The sequence below is a fragment of the Aquarana catesbeiana genome, linkage group LG01, assembly GCF_042186555.1.
Source record: "Aquarana catesbeiana isolate 2022-GZ linkage group LG01, ASM4218655v1, whole genome shotgun sequence".
NCBI lineage: Eukaryota > Metazoa > Chordata > Amphibia > Anura > Ranidae > Aquarana > Aquarana catesbeiana.
Window position 1 is genome coordinate 649,402,162 of NC_133324.1, and position 21,122 is coordinate 649,423,283.

The 21,122-nt window shown below is 46.1% G+C and overlaps 1 protein-coding gene across 2 annotated transcripts in view; it reads right to left on the minus strand.

Moving 5' to 3' along the window:
- Positions 1-18,471, minus strand: part of STPG2 (sperm tail PG-rich repeat containing 2) — a 1,021,190-nt gene extending 1,002,719 nt beyond the window's left edge. Inside the window, exons 1-2 of one of the 2 annotated variants that reach the window (XM_073601209.1) lie at positions 18,332-18,471; positions 5,617-5,750 (exon numbers count right to left, since the gene is read on the minus strand). In XM_073601209.1, coding sequence (XP_073457310.1) covers positions 5,617-5,750; positions 18,332-18,363 — 166 coding nt within the window. In that variant the 5' untranslated portion in view covers positions 18,364-18,471. Of the gene's footprint in view, positions 1-5,616; positions 5,751-18,242 lie in introns of both variants that reach the window. The other variant, XM_073601213.1, reaches the window with a different exon arrangement.
- Positions 18,472-21,122: the final 2,651 nt, after the last annotated feature.

The window sequence follows — 21,122 nt, forward strand, 5'->3', positions numbered from 1 at the left end:
ATTGCGTAATATAAAAAAATTAAGTGTGAAGAAATAATATGCACAGGACATCCTGTGCTTAACTTTGAACACACTGCTGCCTGTTCCCTTACTTGGACTCATGCGAGCCCTTCCACTTTATTTTTATTGACTAAGTCGTTCCGGACCAACAGTGGGTTAAAGGTTAATCCATCTTGTTGAAAGAATGGAGAAGGAAAGATGAGTGGGAGAAGAAAAAAAAACAGAGGGGGAGGGGGGAAGAATTAGGTAAGATAAGAGAAAAACCCATAAAGAAGGAGATGGGAAAAGACAGAAAGAAATCGGTAGTGTCTATATGCCAGGCTATGGCCTGCTATACAGGGTGCTAGTGTCTCTCCCTCCAGATCAGGTGGATTCTGACAGGTATTTTATCCATGGAGTCCATGTTTTCTCAAAGTGGGCTAGCTTGTCCCGGTGGATAGCCACCATATGTTCATTGATCATGATCCATGTCAATTTTGCCTTCAAAAGATCAAAGGGGGTTATGGGAGACCTCCAGGGTTTCGCTATGGATATCCTAGCTGCCGTAAAGATTATTGCAATTAGGCGTCTCACATATCGCGGTATCCCCCCCACCGGCTTCCCCAGAAGAGCCTGCTGTGGAGACTTTGTTAGGTTCACTTGGGTGAGGGAATAGATAAAATTGTATGTGCGGATCCAGAACCGCCCCAACTTTTCTACACGTCCATCATGTATGGAGGACGGTACAGTAATAAACAGGGAAAAGGTGCGCTACTTTACAGGCATACTACGGACATTCCCCAGGCACGATATTTAAGGGAATTTTTCATTTTTATTGTTTCACTTTAAGCATTATTAAAATCACTGCTCCCAAAAAAACAGCTCCTGGCCACAACTGCAAAAACACCTGGAGGAGGTCCCCTAGACTGCAGACACGAGTCTGACTGGAACTAGATACCATCGCAGATTCGCCTCAATCAGGGAGGTATTAATGTAAGATTTAGAATTGAATTAGGCCAGTTTCCCCCATTCCGCTGCTTCTAACTCTTCCCCTAGATCCTGTTTACAACGTACCATGTAAGGTAATTTAGTGGATCCTTCATATAGCATTGCATATATCACAGATATGTGGCCCGTGTGTTTATTCACTGAGCTACACAAATATTCCATGGGGGTTGAGGAGGTTAAGTCACCAGTACGTTTCAGATAGTTCAGGAAGTGCATAATTCAGGAGTATCGAAACTGTTCCCTTATGGGGAGGAGGTATTTTTCCTGTAAAGTGCTTCTGGACAGTAATCCTCTATGGTTGCAGAAATCCGCGAGACGGAGGAAGCCTTTGTTTGTTCACCACTCAAAAGCGGAGGGACTGAGACCCAGGGGAAACATTGGATTGTCCAACAAAGGGGCCATAGGGGTATGGGGGGATTTGAATCTATGTCTTTTGGTCAGTCTGTCTCATAACCCCAGAAAAAAAGACATCAGGCACAATATGCCCAGTCTGTCTTTGGCTGTTATCCACATCAGATGACTTATTGGAGTTGAGGGAAGGTGAGAAGGTTCCAAATGTAACCATACTGGGTTGGCTCGCTTGGAATGAAAGTCTGGGACCCACAGGCCCTCACTCAGTTTGGGGGTAAATAGTGTGCGTCTGTTCACTCTTGGTCTCTTGTCCCCCCAAATAAATTTCAGGACCTTCTGCTGAAAGGAGCGCAGATTAGGCATATTAATCATTATCAGTAGGGTACGGAAGAGGTATAAGATTCTAGGTAGAATAATCATTTTACTGCGCTCAGCCTACCAAACCATGATTGGGGGCTAGATGTCCATCTGTAGAGGTCTTCTTGGACTTTCTTATATAGAGGAGGATAGTTTTTGTGATATAAAGATTCAATGGAGGGGGTGAGATGTATGCCCAAGTAAGGGAGTGCGGTCTTCTGCCACTTGAAGGAAAAATTTTGTTGGAGAGAGATTACTGTGCTGTCTTCTAAAGTTAAATTAAGTGCCTGGGACTTGGAATGATTTACCCTCAGTCCGGAAACTATGGTAAATTACGCCAACTCCCAATACAGATTGGGAATGAAGGTGATTGGGGACGAAAGAAGCCTTAATATGTCATCGGCGAACAGAGTACATTTGTGCACCTTGTCCCCACAAGGAATCCCCTGGATATCCATATTTAATGGCCAATGACACCCCTGCCACTAAACTCCTGCAAATGCCTATGTGTGCATGGACACATAGACTAACATAGAGGGCGTTTAGGGACAGAAACAAAAGTCAAACGCCTGTAAAATGGGTGTTTGACAGCTGCAGTGTGCATGAGGCCTAAGGTCTGTAGTTCTGAAAGTGTGGGGATTGGGGACAGCACTGAGTATTTTGATTTTGTTGACTCACAAAGGTGACTGAAAAAAGAGATACCATGTTGCATCTGTTCTAAGTAGATCTGTGTACTTTGAATATGGTTACACATATAATACACATGGAAAAGAACTGTGACATATTCATATACAGGAGTATGAGCTCTTCTGTGTTTCTTTGTTATTTATAAAAATGGGATTTAAAGTAGAACTATAGGCAAAACGTTTCTCATTTTGGATAGAGCAAGGAACGGTTGTAACCCTTGTCAGATTTTTTTTTTTGGCCATCTGTGTCCCATTGCAAAGAGTTCCCTTCACTTCCTGCTCCATAAGCAAACATGAAGTGAGAGGAAATCCACACATATTAAGGTGAATTCCTTGGGGACCTCCAGGTCACCGAAACTAGTGTCCCCATTGGAAGATTTCCCGTCTATTACTTTTCTAGGGACAACCCAAAATTTGGGATTTTTTTTTACTTTCACTTTCAATGATATAGGTAAACAGGACAAATAGAGAGGGCGAATGTTCATAACGGGAGCACAGGTGGCAATAAAAACTGACAAGTGTTCTAATCCCTCTCCACTCTATCCAAAACTTAAAAAAAGGTTTTACCTTTAGTTATACTTTACCTACTTGCTGACCACCCTATAGCACTTTCACTGCTACAGGGGGGTCGCTGTGTGCAGTAGCGCGTATATATGTGATCCCGCACTTCCGGGTAGGGGACGCGAATGTGTGCCACTGGTGGCTTGCTCCCACTGTGATTACACACAGCGGGCCATGATCAGTGGGTACTGCAGACTCGATGTCCGCCGGCACCTGCCAATCATCAGCCACAGAGGGAGAACTGCAATCTGCCTATGTAAACAAGGCAGAATGCCATTCTGATAGGAGGGAAGGCATGGATCCTGTGTCTCTGCAAAGCAGGGACTAGGATCCATGTCTTCCCCTAGTAAAAGCACCTCCCACAGTTTAGAAAAACACTGGTCAGGCACACAGTTAAAGTGACTGTAAAGGCAGAAGGTTTTTTTATCTTAATGCATTCTATGGCCCTTCTTTGTGCAGCAGCCTCCCTCAGCCCCTCTAATACTTACCTGAACCCCCATCTAGATCCAGCGATGTTGTAGGAGTATCTTAGCTGCCCGGGATTCCCCTCCTCATTGGCCTGAGACAGCAGCGCGGCACCATTGGCTCCCGCTGCTGTCAACGTTAGTCAGCAACTGAGGAAAGAAAGGGTGCGGGTCAGGGGTGGGCCGCGGCTCTGTGTCTGAATGGAACAGGAAGCTGTGGCTTTGCTCAGGTGCCCCCATAGCAAGCTGCTAGCTGTGGGGTCACTCAACACGAGGGAGAGGCCAGCAGCACCAAAGAGGGTGAGAAGTGACAGCGCATAGTTTTAGCACTGATCATTGTATTAGTGTCACTGCATCCCAAAAAGTGTCAGTTAGTGTCAGAATGTCTGCCGCAATATCGCAGTCCTGCTATAAGCCACTGATCACTGTTATTACTAGTAAAAAATAAAAATTAAAAAAAATCCCATAGTTTCTACACGCTATAATTTTTGCACAAACCAATCAATATATACTTATTGGGATTTTTTTTACCAAAAGTATGTAGCAGAATACATATTGGCCTAAATTGATGAAGAAATTTGATTTTTTCAATATTTTTATTGAATATGTTTTATAGCAGAAAGTAAAAAATGTTTGTATTTTTTTTTTTACAAAATTTTCGGTCTTTTATTATTATTATTATTTATTATTAAATGTATTATTTGTTTATAGTGCAAAAATGTAAAAACGCAGAGGTGATCAAATATCACCAAAAGAAAGCTCTATTTGAGGAAAAAAAAAGGACATCAATTTTATATGCATACAGTGCCGCACGACCGCACAATTGTCAATTAAAGTAACGCAGTGCTGTACCACAAAAAAAGGCCTGTTCAGGAAGGGGTGTTATGTGAAGCCACATGCAGGTAGCCTATTCAGATCAATGACAGACAGAAAGCTGCATGGATCTTCAAGCACATACCCAACTGTACATCAATGCAGAACTGATGCAGGGATCAAAACAGATAGGTGAAGATGGCCCTTCATACAGATGTACAGATCAGTATGCTTATGTGAATGAGACCTTAGGCCCAAACAACTATCCCTTTAGGATGCAGAGACAAAGATGATCTCTGTATAGCCATCAGCCACACATTTTTTTCCATCATCAACAGAAATACAGTCAGCTAATTACATTTTTTTACACATTGTCACAATATTCTATGAAAAATTAGGCATAATAAAACAAGAACTATCCCCCCCTGTCACGTTCGGCGGGCAGTACCACTAGGGTTGCCACTTTTCTTCAAGCCGAACCCAAATTCTTTAGTGGCCTGGGACACCTTTGGGTTTTCCATGGAGAGTAGTAATGCGGTGGTGTGCATAATGTGCCAGAGCGAACAGTGGGTGTGGCTAAATTGCTCTTGATGACATCGCCCTGCCCCCCATTGATGCCGAACCTGCCCTATAACTGCCCCCATAAAGCCGCCCACAGCTCCCAGACGGCAACAGATTTGTGTGTAACTATCTTGGTTACTGGGGAAGCCACAGTCCGGTCTAAATAATGTGTCCGGGTTTCAGTCTGCCTGAAACCTGGACACATGATTCAAAACCTGGACTGTCTGGGTGAATCCACCCAATGAACACAACCCACTGAAGTGCATTTAGCCAGCAACCACATGCAATGCACAAAGCTCGATCATGCGGCCTTTTAGGGGTTAAAACAGGTAGAGATGGAGGTGATATAACACCTCCTCACTGCCTATCAAATGTGAATTGCTCTTCAGAGGATTACTGTATGTGTACACGAGCCCTTAATGTGTTTGTGCAACAGATTTTAGTCTAATTTAATCAAGATTGCTTACTGTAAAATGCCCCTCATTGATATTCATTTATAAAACTGATTTATTTATTTTTTTAGTCCGTGAATATTTGAAATATTTATGCTGTGGCCATTGTACTGGAAAGTTTAGAGACCTCTGCTTTAATGGATCATTAAAAAATGGAGGCTGCCATTGCTGAACTCTCCTGAAAATTTGCCTGGCTTTAAATAACCACAGAAGTGTATGGTGTGACTTTTCTCTTAGATTGCTGTGTAATTGTTCCAGGTCTACAACAGAGAGGCATCAAACCCAGACACAGTCATGAAAGGAGCCTTTTTAGAAGATCAGCAAAGATAACCCTCATATTTTCTGTGAAGTCTCCATATGCAGTAGCTGTAGCCCCCAACTAACCTGGCTTGTGGGTGTTGTTTGCAGACACGTCATATGTTCCTGGGCCCACATTTTCCTGAGTGCTGCCCAAAGAAACAGCAAGCGTTCGTGGTGCGCGGTCATACATGGTAGTCTGAATGTAGAAGACAATATTCCTGAGGAAAGAAAACCAATATTGATGAGCTCATGCTGTACCATACTATGTTCCTTATTAAGCATTATATTAAAAGTAACCTCTACTGGGAGAAAAACAGGGACTCATCCTCCACTTTAAATGTTGGTGGCAAGGCTCTCATACTGATCCTCTCATTCCAACACTTCCTAAACCACTGACCTGAAACCAGAATTCAGCTGTTGTAGTCTGATTTTCTGGCTGGCCCACATGTCCCCAGTCACTAAATGAGGAAACAATGAAGCCAATGGCCCAGCATGAAAGCCAGGCAACTAGTATTTTCCAAAGAGTGCACCTGTAATGGCTACCCACCTATTTCTCCCAAAAATGGCTCAAAACAGCTGTGCAGTGTTTCTGAACATGTAAATCTTGATAATACAAAAGTTACACATAGGCGTAACTATGTTTGAAGGCCCCCATTAGCAAAACCACTAATGGGTTCTCCTCTGTCTCTAATAGTGGCGGCCCATCCATTAGGGGCACCACTCCCCTAATTCATGCGTCTGGCCCCCAATTTACATGAAGGGGGCCGGAAGCATGGATTCCAATGTTTTGTTTTGTTTTTTGAAGCATGCGATTAGAGCCTGTGGCTAAATTGGCTTAAAAAAAACGTGGGCTCAGGGCGCAGTGGTCTGTTCTCTGAGCCCACCCAGTTGTGTGACATTAGGGAATTAATATTCGTTAATGTCTTCCTGATTCTCCTCCCGGCCAATCAGGATGTGGTTCCTGAGACCCGATTGGCCAGGGAGTCTTTGGACGGGTCTCAGGACCCGCCTCCTGTTCGGCCGGGAGGAGAAGCAATGCCTGTGGGAAAAGACGGAGTGGACGAGCGGGAGCCAGCGCAGAGAGTCGGGGAGCAGTGTGAGTACCTACCAAGGCTGCCCCTTTTTGTTGCTGCTGTCATTTTGGATATGACACAGCCTGTTTTCTGGATTATGTAAAGGCAGTGGGATGTATTGTTTGCCGCCCCCCTCTCAAAAAAAAAATATACAGCACTAGTCACCACTGGTGTCTAATTTTCATTTCCAAGCTACCCAATGGCCAGAATCAAATTGTTTTTATAGCAGCATATAGCTGTCCCCAAACTATACACTGCATATAAACATTAATTATATCCAGATTATATAAAACACATGCTATTTCTACCTACATGACATCACAGTCCTTCCAGTGAGACCCAGGGCATGCAGGGCATATTTTGAAAGAGGACACCCCAGCACAGGGCAGGTGCGTTCCAAGGATTTCCTCCCTTTTGTTTCTGTTTTGCCTGTTTTTTTTGTTTGTTTGTTTTTTTGTTATTTTTTTCTTCATTATGGATTCCCCTAGTGCCAGTTCACACTGCAGCGACCTGAAAGTCAGCACGACTTTGACAGGCAATTTCGAGGCAACTTCAAGGCAACTTTGAGGCAACTTTAGGAAATTCCTGGGTAATCTTCCTGTAATGTCGGATCCAAAAATAAAGGGCAAAAAAGCTTAAAAAAAGAAAATGAATGCAGCCCCCACATTTAAGGCTTAAAGTGGATGTAAACCCAATGTCATCCTTTCTAAACTACTGCCATAGGGGTTATCTATAAGGATATACATGCCTCCTGCATGTATCTTTACCTGTCAAATGTCTCCCCTCTGTCTGTTATGAGACCCGAAAAACTACAGATTCTGGGGTGGGTCTGTTGTCTGGAGCTCGGTGGGTGGAGTCGTGATGTCAGTAGACTCCCCGCCCACCTCTACACTCCCCTTGTCAATATGCATTTTCTCCTGTGTATTTCTTACACTGAACTTCTGCTATGATCTCTAACATCCAGTGAAAAAACAGGAAAGTAACCACATGACTTCAGCATGATAAATCATGCTGAGGTGTGGAACAGCCAATCCTTGCAGAGCTGCTGAAGAAAGGAGTGGGAGGGAATTAAAAAATAATGCATGTCTCTTAGGCTAGTGCACGAGATGTAAATCACCTGTCACTCACAGCAAGGGGGAGGATTTGACAAAGTTTTTCTCTATTTGTCAAGATTTATCTCACTGAGCAATAAAAGAGGATTGCTCAGAGATGGATTAACTCCGTGTGGCAAGACTGGGCTCAAATGATAGGAAATCTTATACTCTACATTATGACATAAAAAAAAATTATTTGGGTTTACATTCACTTTAAACTGCAATATTTTAAGCGAACCATCACCAAGTAAAAGAACATTTTTGCACCTGGCTCCATCCCCTCTTCCCTCTCCCACAATTAGATTTTTAAAAAATGTGGTGTTTTTGATTTTTTCACACCTAGACGAGAATGACATTGTGCTCCCTGTAGCCTATTGCAGCACCAGATTCCACGCATGCACAGATTTGCCGCAGGGCTTAGGATCCCAGCAGAGATCCACAAACGAGTTGACTTTCCTGTACATGCGCAAAGATGCTGAAGAGAGATGTGGACCATGGATCTTGGTGTCTCTGCTAGGTTTTAAATGGTAGGTAGAGCCCTTCGCCACATCTGCACACATGCTTTATTTTTTGCTGCCAAGCAATGTAACTGTACAACGCTGGAATTCAAGTGGTTGTACCAGGATGATGGCTGCAGCAGGTGTGTGGGGGGATACTGACATATATACAGGTGTGTGGGGGGATACTGACATATATACAGGTGTGTGTGGAGGGGCACTGACATATCTACAGGTGTGTGGAGGGGTGGCTGACATATATACAGGTGTGTGGGGGGATACTGACATATATACAGGTGTGTGGGGGGATAATGACATATATACAGGTGTGTGGGGGGATACTGACATATATACAGGTGTGTGTGGGGAGCGCTGACATATATACAGGTGTGTGGGGGGGTGGCTGACATATATATACAGGTGTGTGCGTGGAGGGGCAATGACATATCTACAGGTGTGTGTGGGGGGGTGGCTGACATATATATAGGTGTGTGGGTGGCTGACATATATACAGGCGTGTGTGGGGGGGGATGCTGACATATATACAGGTGTGTGGGGGGTGCTGACATATATACAGGTGTGTGTGGAGGGGAGCTGACATATATACAGGTGTGGAGGGGTGGCTGACATATTTACAGGTGTGTGTGGGGGGGGCTCTGACATATATACAGGTGTGTGGGGGGGTGGCTGACATATATACAGGTGTGTGGGGGGCACTGACATATATACAGGTGTGTGTGTGGGTGGCTGACATATATACAGGTGTGTGTTTGTGGGGGGGGCGCTGTCATATATACAGGTGTGTGTGTGTGGGGGGGGCTGACATAAACACAGGTGTGTGGGGGGGCGCTGACATATATACAGGTGTGTGGAGGGGTGCTGACATATATATACAGGTGTGTGTGGGGTGGGTGGCTGACATATATAAAGGTGTGTGGGGGGGTGGCTGACATATATACAGGTATGTGGGGGGCGCTGACATATATATACAGGTGTGTGGGGGGGTGGCTGACATATATACAGGTGTGTGGGGGGATACTGACATATATACAGATGTGTGGAGGGGCGCTGACATATATACAGGTGTGTGTGTGGAGGGGCGCTGACATATCTACAGGTGTGTGTGGGGGGGGCGCTGACATATATACAGGTGTGTGTGGGGGCGCTGACATATATATATATATATATATATACAGGTGTGTGCGTGGAGGGGCACTGACATATCTACAGGTGTGTGTGAGAGGGGGGGGTGGCTGACATATATACAGGTGTGTAGGGGGGCGCTGACATATATACAGGTGTGTGGGGGGGCGCTGACATATATACAGGTGTGTGTGTGTGGAGGGGCGCTGACATATCTACAGGTGTGTGGGGGGCGCGCTGACATAAATACAGGTGTGTGGGGGGGTGGCTGACATATATACAGGTGTGTGTGTGGGGGGATGGCTGACATATATACAGGTGTGTGGGGGGGTGGCTTTCATATATTCAGGGTCGGGGGGGTGCGCTGACATATATACAGGTTTGTGCGTGGAGGGGCACTGACATATCTACAGGTGTGTGTGTGGGGGGGGCGCTGACATATATACAGGTATGTGGGGGGGGTGGCTGACATATATACAGGTCTATGGGGGGGTGGCTGACATATATACAGGTGTGTGCGGGGTGGCTGACATATATATACAGGTGTGTGGGTGGCTGACATATATACAGGTGTGTGGGGGGATGCTGACATATATGCAGGTGTGTGGGGGGTGCTGACATATATACCGTTGTGTGGGGGGATACTGACATATATACAGGTGTGTGGGGGGGTGGCTGACATATATACAGGTGTGTGGGGGGATACTGACATATATACAGGTGTGTGGGGGGATACTGACATATATACAGGTGTGTGGGGGGATACTGACATATATACAGGTGTGTGTGGGAAGCGCTGTCATATATACAGGTGTGTGGGGGGGTGGCTGACATATATATACAGGTGTGTGCGTGGAGGGGCACTGACATATCTACAGGTGTGTGTGGGGGGGTGGCTGACATATAGACAGGTGTGTGGGGGGGGCGCTGACATATATACAGGTGTGTGGGGGGGGTGGCTGACATATATACAGGTGTGTGGGGGGGCGCTGACATATATACGTGTGTGTGTGGAGGGGCGCTGACATATCTACAGGTGTGTGTGGGGGGGGGTGGCTGACATATATACAGGTGTGTGGGGGGGCGCTAACATATATGCAGGTGTGTGGGGGGGTGGCTGACATATATACAGGTCTATGGGGGGTGGCTGACATATATACAGGTGTGTGGAGGAGCGCTGACATATATATACAGGTGTGTGGGTGGCTGACATATATACAGGTGTGTGTGGGGGGGTTTCTGACATATATACAGGTGTGTGGGGGGTGCTGACATATATACAGGTGTGTGTGGAGGGGAGCTGACATATATACAGGTGTGGAGGGGTGGCTGACATATATACAGGTGTGTGGGGGGGTGGCTGACATATATACAGGTGTGTGGGGGGCACTGACATATATACAGGTGTGTGTGTGGGTGGCTGACATATATACAGGTGTGTTTTTGTGGGGGGGGCGCTGTCATATATACAGGTGTGTGGGGGGGGCTGACATATATACAGGTGTGTGGGGGGGCGCTGACATATATACAGGTGTGTGTGGGGTGGGTGGCTGACATATATACAGGTGTGTGGGGGGGTGGCTGACATATATACAGGTATGTGGGGGGGCGCTGACATATATATACAGGTGTGTGGGGGGGGTGGCTGACATATATACTGTTGTGTGGGGGGATACTGACATATATACAGGTGTGTGTGTGGAGGGGCGCTGACATATCTACAGGTGTGTGGGGGGGGCGCTGACATATATACAGGTGTGTTTGGGGGCGCTGACATATATATATATATATATACAGGTGTGTGCGTGGAGGGGCACTGACATATCTACAGGTGTGTGTGAGAGGGGGGGTGGCTGACATATATACAGGTGTGTGGGGGGGCGCTGACATATATACAGGTGTGTGTGGGGGCGCTGACATATATACAGGTGTGTGTGTGTGGAGGGGCGCTGACATATCTACAGGTGTGTGGGGGGGTGCTGACATAAATACAGGTGTGTGGGGGGGTGGCTGACATATATACAGGTGTGTGTGGGGGATGGCTGACATATATACAGGTGTGTGGGGGGGTGGCTGACATATATTCAGGGTCGGGGGGGTGCGCTGACATATATACAGGTTTGTGCGTGAGGGGCACTGACATATCTACAGGTGTGTGTGTGGGGGGGGCACTGACATATATACAGGTATGTGGGGGGGTGGCTGACATATATACAGGTCTATGGGGGGGTGGCTGACATATATACAGGTGTGTGGGGGGTGGCTGACATATATATACAGGTGTGTGGGTGGCTGACATATATACAGGTGTGTGTGGGGGGGTTTCTGACATATATACAGGTGTGTGGGGGGTGCTGACATATCTACAGGTGTGTGTGGGGGGGGGTGGCTGACATATATACAGGTGTGTGGGGGGGCGCTAACATATATGCAGGTGTGTGGGGGGGTGGCTGACATATATACAGGTCTATGGGGGGTGGCTGACATATATACAGGTGTGTGGAGGAGCGCTGACATATATATACAGGTGTGTGGGTGGCTGACATATATACAGGTGTGTGTGGGGGGGTTTCTGACATATATACAGGTGTGTGGGGGGTGCTGACATATATACAGGTGTGTGTGGAGGGGAGCTGACATATATACAGGTGTGGAGGGGTGGCTGACATATATACAGGTGTGTGGGGGGGTGGCTGACATATATACAGGTGTGTGGGGGGCACTGACATATATACAGGTGTGTGTGTGGGTGGCTGACATATATACAGGTGTGTTTTTGTGGGGGGGGCGCTGTCATATATACAGGTGTGTGGGGGGGGCTGACATATATACAGGTGTGTGGGGGGGCGCTGACATATATACAGGTGTGTGTGGGGTGGGTGGCTGACATATATACAGGTGTGTGGGGGGGTGGCTGACATATATACAGGTATGTGGGGGGGCGCTGACATATATATACAGGTGTGTGGGGGGGGTGGCTGACATATATACTGTTGTGTGGGGGGATACTGACATATATACAGGTGTGTGTGTGGAGGGGCGCTGACATATCTACAGGTGTGTGGGGGGGGCGCTGACATATATACAGGTGTGTTTGGGGGCGCTGACATATATATATATATATATACAGGTGTGTGCGTGGAGGGGCACTGACATATCTACAGGTGTGTGTGAGAGGGGGGGTGGCTGACATATATACAGGTGTGTGGGGGGGCGCTGACATATATACAGGTGTGTGTGGGGGCGCTGACATATATACAGGTGTGTGTGTGTGGAGGGGCGCTGACATATCTACAGGTGTGTGGGGGGGGGTGCTGACATAAATACAGGTGTGTGGGGGGGTGGCTGACATATTTACAGGTGTGTGTGGGGGATGGCTGACATATATACAGGTGTGTGGGGGGGTGGCTGACATATATTCAGGGTCGGGGGGGTGCGCTGACATATATACAGGTTTGTGCGTGAGGGGCACTGACATATCTACAGGTGTGTGTGTGGGGGGGGCACTGACATATATACAGGTATGTGGGGGGGTGGCTGACATATATACAGGTCTATGGGGGGGTGGCTGACATATATACAGGTGTGTGGGGGGTGGCTGACATATATATACAGGTGTGTGGGTGGCTGACATATATATACAGGTGTGTGGGGGGATGCTGACATATATGCAGGTGTGTGGGGGGTGCTGACATATATACAGTTGTGTGTGGAGGGGAGCTGACATATATACAGGTGTGGGGGGGTGGCTGACATATATACAGGTGTGTGTGGGGGGGGGGCGCTGACATATATACAGGTGTGTGGGGGGTTGGCTGACATATATACAGGTGTGTCAAAAAATGTGGGTCTCGCTACGGATGTGGGGCAATTGGCCTGGCCCGGCTCTTTCACCACACAGGTAACTTGTTGTACACCTTTACTATGGTCTACTGGCCTCCTAGCTGCACACACTCTCTCTCCTTCACTCTTACTACATACTTCAATTTCTCTTCCTTGTCCTTTCTGGCTCCGGTCACACGTATATCCATTCACTTTTTGGTTTCCCACTATGGTGTCACCCATTATATTTCACGTTTGGTCCCATGTTCACACACCCATTCTATTTTCTTCACAGCCATCTCAGGGCATGTTGGCCCGGTTGTTTGTCCCTGCCTGGCGGCCCCTATGGCTACCTTGGTCACTTTGGTGGCTGTTGCCGATGGTTTCCTGGGGCGAGCTTTCTGCCTCAACCCCGGGGGAGACTTTGGAGACCCAGACCAATGCTGCGCTATAGGATTCAGGTTATCACAGATCAAGACACTGTTCGTGAGTAGGAATGCAAATTTGAATTCTTTTGCATCTTTCTCCTATATATCTGTTCACATATTAATACATGTTCCATTGTTTTAATGCAGCTGACATTGCATCGGACTCCTGATGATTGGTTATAAGCCAAGAAACGCGTTGAGTTAATAACTATTGATGCACATACCCATTTAGTATACAATGTATTTTTTCCTGTAACTATACAACCAGTGTCTGTGTTATGCCTTTCAATATATTGTCTATAATATGCCGAAATGTTGCTTAGGATGTTTTTATTAATGACTGTATTTGGTGCCAGAACCTATGTAATTAAACCTTTATACTATTACTACCTGTTTACTTTTTGTGGACATAACTATGTATAGGACCTACCCCAGATACCTCACTTCAGCATATACTATCCAGTTGACACTTCCACCAACTTGCCTCACGCAAAGTCCTGCTTTTCTTCTCTATCTCTATTTGATATATACAGGTGTGTGGGGGGCGCTGACATATATACAGGTGTGTGTGTGTAGAGGGGCGCTGACATATCTACAGCTGTGTGGGGATGGGGGACACTGACATATATACAGGTGTGTGTGGTGGGGGCGCTGACATATATACAGGTGTGTGGGGGGGTGGCTGACATATATACAGGTGTGTGGGGGGGCACTGACACATACTGTATAAACAGGTGTGTGGGGGGGGGCACTGATATATAGATAGGTGTGTGTGGGGGGGCGCTGACATATATACAGGTGTGTGTGGGGGGCGCTGACATATATACAGGTGTGTGGGGGGGTGGCTGACATATATACAGGTGTGTGCGGGGGGGCACTGACATATATACGGGTGTGTGTGGTGGGGGGGGCGCTGACATATATACAGGTGTGTGGTGGTGGGGCGCTGACATATATACAGGTGTGTGTGGGGGGGTGGCTGACATATATACAGGTGTGTGTGGGGGGGGGGGCGTTGACATATATACAGGTGTGTGGGGGGGTGGCTGACATATATACAGGTGTGTGTGGGGGGGATGGCTGACATATATACAGGTGTGTGAGGGGGTGGCTGACATATATACAGGTGTGTGTGTGTGGGGGGATGGCTGACATATATACAGGTGTGTGGGGGGGGGTGGCTGACATATATATACAGGTGTGTGGGTGGCTGACATATATACAGGTTTGTGTGTGGGGGGATGCTGACATATATACAGGTGTGTGGGGGGTGCTGACATATATACAGTTGTGTGGGGGGTGCTGACATATATACAGTTGTGTGTGGAGGGGAGCTGACATATATACAGGTGTGGGGGGGTGGCTGACATATATATAGGTGTGTGTGTGGGGGGTGCTGACATATATAAAGGTGTGTGGGGGGGTGGCTGACATATATACAGGTGTGTGGGGGGCGCTGACATATATACAGGTGTGTGTGTGGAGGGGCGCTGACATATCTACAGGGGTGTGGGGGGGGACGCTGACATATATACAGGTGTGTGTGGGGGGTGCTGACATATATACATGTGTGTGGGGGGGCGCTGACATATATACAGGTGTGTGTGTGTGTGGAGGGGCGCTGACATATCTACAGGTGTGTAGGGGCTGACATATATACAGGTGTGTAGGGGGATGGCTGACATATATACAGGTGTGGGGGGGGGCAGTGAAATATATACAGGTGGGTGCTGATGTATATACAGGTGTGTGGGGGGGGTGGCTAACATATATACAGGTGTGTGTGGGGTGCTGACATATATACAGATGTGTGGGGGGTGCTGACATATATACAGGTGTGTGTGGGGGTGGCTGACATATATACAGGTGTGTGTGGGGGGTGGCTGACATATATACAGGTATGTGGTCGGGGGGCGCTGACATATATACAGGTGTGTGGGTGGGGGGTGCTGACATATATACAGGTGTGTGTGGGGGGGCGCTGACATATATACAGGTGTGTGTGGGGGGGCGCTGACATATATACAGGTGTGTGTGGGGGGGTGGCTGACATATATACAGGTGTGTGGGGGGGCACTGACATACTGTATAAACAGGTGTGTGTGGGGGGGCGCTGACATATATACAGGGTGGTGGGGGCTGGCTGACATATATACAGGTGTGTGTGGGGGTGCTGACATATATACAGGTGTGTGTGGGGGGTGGCTGACATATATACAGGTGTGTGTGGGGGGTGGCTGACATATATACAGGTATGTGGTGGGGGGGCGCTGATATATATACAGGTGTGTGGGTGGGGGGTGCTGACATATATACAGGTGTGTGGGGGGGGCGCTGACATATATACAGGTGTGTGTAGGGGCGCTGACATATATATACAGGTGTGTGTGGGGGGGATACTGACATATATACAGGTGTGTGTGGGGGCATACTGACATATATACAGGTGTGTGTGGGGGGATACTGACATATATACAGGTGTGTGTGGGGTGCTGAATATATATATATAGGTGTGTGTGGGGGAGCTGACATATATACAGGTGTGGGGGGGTGGCTGACATATATACACATGTGTGTGTGGGGGGGGCGCTGACATATATACAGGTGTGTGTGTGGAGGGGCGCTGACATATCTACAGCTGTGTGTGGGGGGGGTGCTGACATATATACAGGTGTGTGTGTGGGGGGGCGCTGACATATATACAGGTGTGTGGGGGGGGCGCTGACATATATACAGGTGTGTGTGGGGGGCGCTGACATATATACAGGTGTGTGTGGGGGGCGCTGACATATATACAGGTGTGTGTGGGGGGCGCTGACATATATACAGGTGTGGGGGGGAGCACTGACATATATACAGGTGTGTGGGGGGGTGCTGACATATATACAGGTGTGTGTGGGGGTGCTGACATATATACAGGTGTGTGGGGGGTTGCTGACATATATACAGGTGTGTGTGGCGGGGCGCTGACATATATACAGGTGTGTGGGGGAGCACTGACATATACAGGTGTGTGGGGGAGCACTGACATATATACAGGTGTGTGGGGGAGGTGCTGACATATATACAGGTGTGTGTGGGGGGGTGCTGACATATATACAGGTGTGTGTGGGGGGGCTAACAAATATACAGGATTGAGGGGGGGGGGCTGACAAATATACAGAAATGAGGGGGGGCTGACAAATATACAGGATTGAGGGGGGCTGACAAATATACAGGATTGAGGGGGGGCTGACAAATATACAGGATTGAGGGGGGGCTACGTGCATACAGGTGAGGTGGCCAGTGTGCGTATTTGGTAGGATGGCCCATAGACAAGCCCTGGGGGATGTTGGTGGTCAGGCTCGGGGGGGGGGGGTGGGGGGCCCAGGTCTAAAGCTGTGTAGGAGGCCCAAAAATTGCTGATGGCTGCCCTGCCCCCACACTCCCACCGCCTTCCACGCCTTTATCGGGATCTCCCATCCCACCAGGAGTGAAGATCAACCAGCCGGCACTTCCACCAGCTGATTACAGAGCCGAACAATGACCAGATCAGCTCTATGATATAGCAACCAGGAAGTGACGTCACATCACTTCTGGTTTACCCAAGTGTAAACAGCGCCATTTTTAAAAAAGAAAAGCATTTGATCACACTGAACTTAGTGTGATCAAATGCTTTTAAGGGCAGAGGAGGGATCTGGGGTCTTATAGACCTCAGATCTTTCCACAAAGAGTACCTGTGAAATGCTTATTGCTATCACAAGGGATGTTTACATTCCTTGTGACAGCAATAAAGGTGATTTTAAAAAAACGTAAAGCAACAGTGTAAAAATAAAATAAATAAATAAATAAAAATGTAAACTGCGCCCACCTCCCACCCCACCTCGCACACAAAGGTGAACACAGGCGTCGGTCCCGCACGCACGCAAACAGCGATCATTCCATGCATGTGAGGTATCACTGCAAGCATCAGATCATGGGCAGTAATTCTAGCGTTGCCTCTGGATAGTAAAATTTACAAAAAATCAGGTCATGTATTGTGCTTTTTTTGCATTCAAATTTTTTTTTAAAAAGTCTTTTTTTTTTTTATCTGTGTTTGAAAAGCCGCTGCGCAAATATTATTATTATTATTATTATTATACAGGATTTATATAGCGCCGACAGTTTACGCAGCGCTTTACAACAACATTAGGGCAGACAGTATAAGTACAATACAATTCAATACAGGAGGAATCAGAGGGCCCTGCTCGTTAGAGCTTACAATCTAGGAGGTGTGACATAAAAAAAAAATGCTACACCCACCAATTTATTCTCTAGGTCCTCTGCTTTAAAACATATATAATATAATGTTTGGTGAAATTTTCTAGCAAAAAATACTGATTGTTACATGTGAACAAAAAGGTGCTGGAAAAGCCCTGGGGGTGGGGGGGGTGGGGGGGTGAAGTGGTTAAAGATGGTGCTGTGAGGGGGGGGGCAGATCACACATATGGGGGGGGGGATGAAGTTCCTCTTTAAACGTTTGTTTTTGAGTTTATCACTTTAAGTACTGTAATACACTATAGGAACAAGAGAGATTAATTGCTGATACAATATGTATGAAGACATGAGAAGGGGTGGGGGACCGGATCTCAGTGTGTTGTACCCCGCACACATATAGAACATAGAATGACTTACAGGTCGGGGTGCTGGCTGTGTGTGCAGGGGATGGGGTGTCCAGGCTCCGGTGTTCTATATGACCTCCTCTGTGCTGATCACACACTGACCTGTCTGTGCACGCAGCGAGACGCGTCTCCATGGAAACCAGGGGAGTCACCGCTCACTGTACACACCGGTCATCGGAACTGCAGTACAGAGCGCATTCCACCACTACAGGATCGATCCCTCCCTCTGCCCAGCTCTGATCATCTCTTACACACAAGTCTTCTAAGTGGGGTGGGGGATTCATATATACAGGAGTCATCAGGATATATATATATATATATATATATATATATATATTTTTTTTTTTTTTTTTTTTAACTCCCCCCCTCCCCTCTACTGACCATTTGATTTTTAAGAACGACATCTATAAAAAAAAAAAAAAAAAAATCATTACAATATATATTTATTTATAATAAATATAATAATAATATATATTTTATTTTTTATAAAAATGTTTATAATTATACATACAAAGAGATAATATATTAAATAAGTTCATTAAATATCTGAAGTTATTAAATGATCTATAAGAAAAGGAAAAATATATATTTCTTTGATTAAAATGTGTCTTGGGAAGCCAGTTTTTAATAACTAAGCTCATCCAATATTTGGGAGATTTTCTTAGGAAGACTTGCTCTTTAGTTACCAATTCCACATACCTGCCCCCAAACATGATGGCAGCAGGAAAATACAGAGCTGGGGAGCCTTTGATTCAGTGCAGTAGATTTTATACCCACATTCATACCAGTAAATAATTCAGGATGAAACTCAATCCACACAATGAAGAATCCCCAACTCAATATAATCAAATAAGTTGTGTGGTTAGGACGCCACCAGAGGGAGCTATTTTCTCACAAATGCAAGACTCCCGTCAGTGACAGAGTTACTTTGCATGCATACAGTATGTATTGGGTTGGAGGAGCCTTACACACATATAGTATGTACTAGTGGTGCACCGAAATAAAAATGTTGGTACCGAGACCGAAAATTCAGGATGCACTTTTCTGAAACCGAAATTGACGTTTTTATAAAAAAAAAAATATATATATATATATATATATATATATATATATATAATTTTTTATAAATAATTGTATTATATTCGACTTTTTAATTAACATTGTGAATTTATGAATTTATTGACAGCCATTATAGGCACCTTTTGAAGTGGTGTTAAAAATCCTGCTTGCTGCATTTTTGGTGCATATTTGGCAAATGGCACCAAGAACGCACCTCCCCATTGAAAAGCACTGAAAACGCAACAAGAACGCATCAAAAAATGCACCCGTGTTGAGTCACATGCATTCTTGATGCATTCACCATAACCGAGGTAAAATTGTGTCAAAATCGCAGTAAAATTTAGTCAAAATCGCTGTAAAATCGTGTCAAATTATTATCGGCACTTTTTTTTTTTCTTTCAGCACAATGCTGAAAACCTTATTTTCAGTCGATAATTTTAGGTGGCCAAACTCTTGGTGTATGACTAGTATGTACAGTATGTGTTTGGATCAGACTCACATACATAGGCATTTGTTTAACCGCTTGCCGACCAGCCACCGTCATAATACTGGGGCATGTTGACTCTCCTGCGCGAATCGCCATAGGTGTACGTCAGGCGCTTTAAGAGCGATAGGGGGCGCGCAACGCTGGAGCCGATGCGTGTGGCTGGCGGCTGCGATGTCCGCCAGCCACCTGCGATCGCTCCACAGAGAGCCAGAATGGGAATCTGTCAATGTAAACAGACAGATCACCGTTTTGACAAGAGGAGTAGAGAGAGATCTGCTGTTCCTAGTGATTAGGAACAGCGATCTCTCTCTACTCCCAGTCAGTCCCCTCCCCCCACAGTTAGAAACACCTCCCTAGTGAACACATTTAACCCCTTGATCGCCCCCTAGTGTTAACCCCTTCCCTGCCAGTGACATTTACACAGTAATCAGTGCATTTTTATAGCACTGGTCGCTGTATAAATGTCAGTGGTCCCAAAAAAGTGTCAAAAGTGTCCGACGTGTCCGCCGCAATGTCGCAGTCCCGCTTAAAAACACAGATCTCCGCCATTACTAGTAAAAAAAAAAAAATAATAAAAATGCCAGTGGGAGAATTATCACTTTGTCCCTAGAGTTGATCCCCTTTTTAATGCATGCCAATAATCTGTTTGCTTTGTTAGCAGCAGCATGGCATTGCATGTCATTGCTGAGCCTATCATCTACTAGGACCCCCAGGTCCTTTTCCATTCTAGATTCCCCCAGAGGTTCTCCCCCCAGTGTATAGATTGCATTCATATTTTTGCCACTCAAATGCATTATTTTACATTTTTCTACATTAAACCTCATTTGCCATGTAGTTGCCCATCCTATAATTTGTTCAGATCTTTTTGTAAGGTTTCCACATCCTGCGGAGAAGTTATTGCCCTGCTTAGCTTAGTATCATCCGCAAATACTGTGATTGAACTGTTTACCCCATCCTCCTGGTCGTTTATTGAACAAAATAAATAGGATTGGTCCCAGCACAGAACCTTTGGGACCCCACTACCCACCTCTGACCATTCCGAGTACTCCCCATTTATTACCACCCTCTGAACTCGCCCTTGTAGCCAGTTTTCAATCCATGAATAAGGAAGGTGTGGCGTGGCGCTGTTACTCTTTTGATCTAATTATGAAAGGATATCAGGAAATAAAAGAGTATATGAAAGTGTTGAGGATTAGGACCTGGTGAGAACCCAAAAAATTAACTTTATTAAAGGTGTTACACCCTCTGCCTGTTAATCACAGACTGTGTATAGAGAAAATATATATGAAGTTGCCAAGCTTCAAAACAAATATAACTGACTAATGTTTTACAGACTCTGGTGCAATA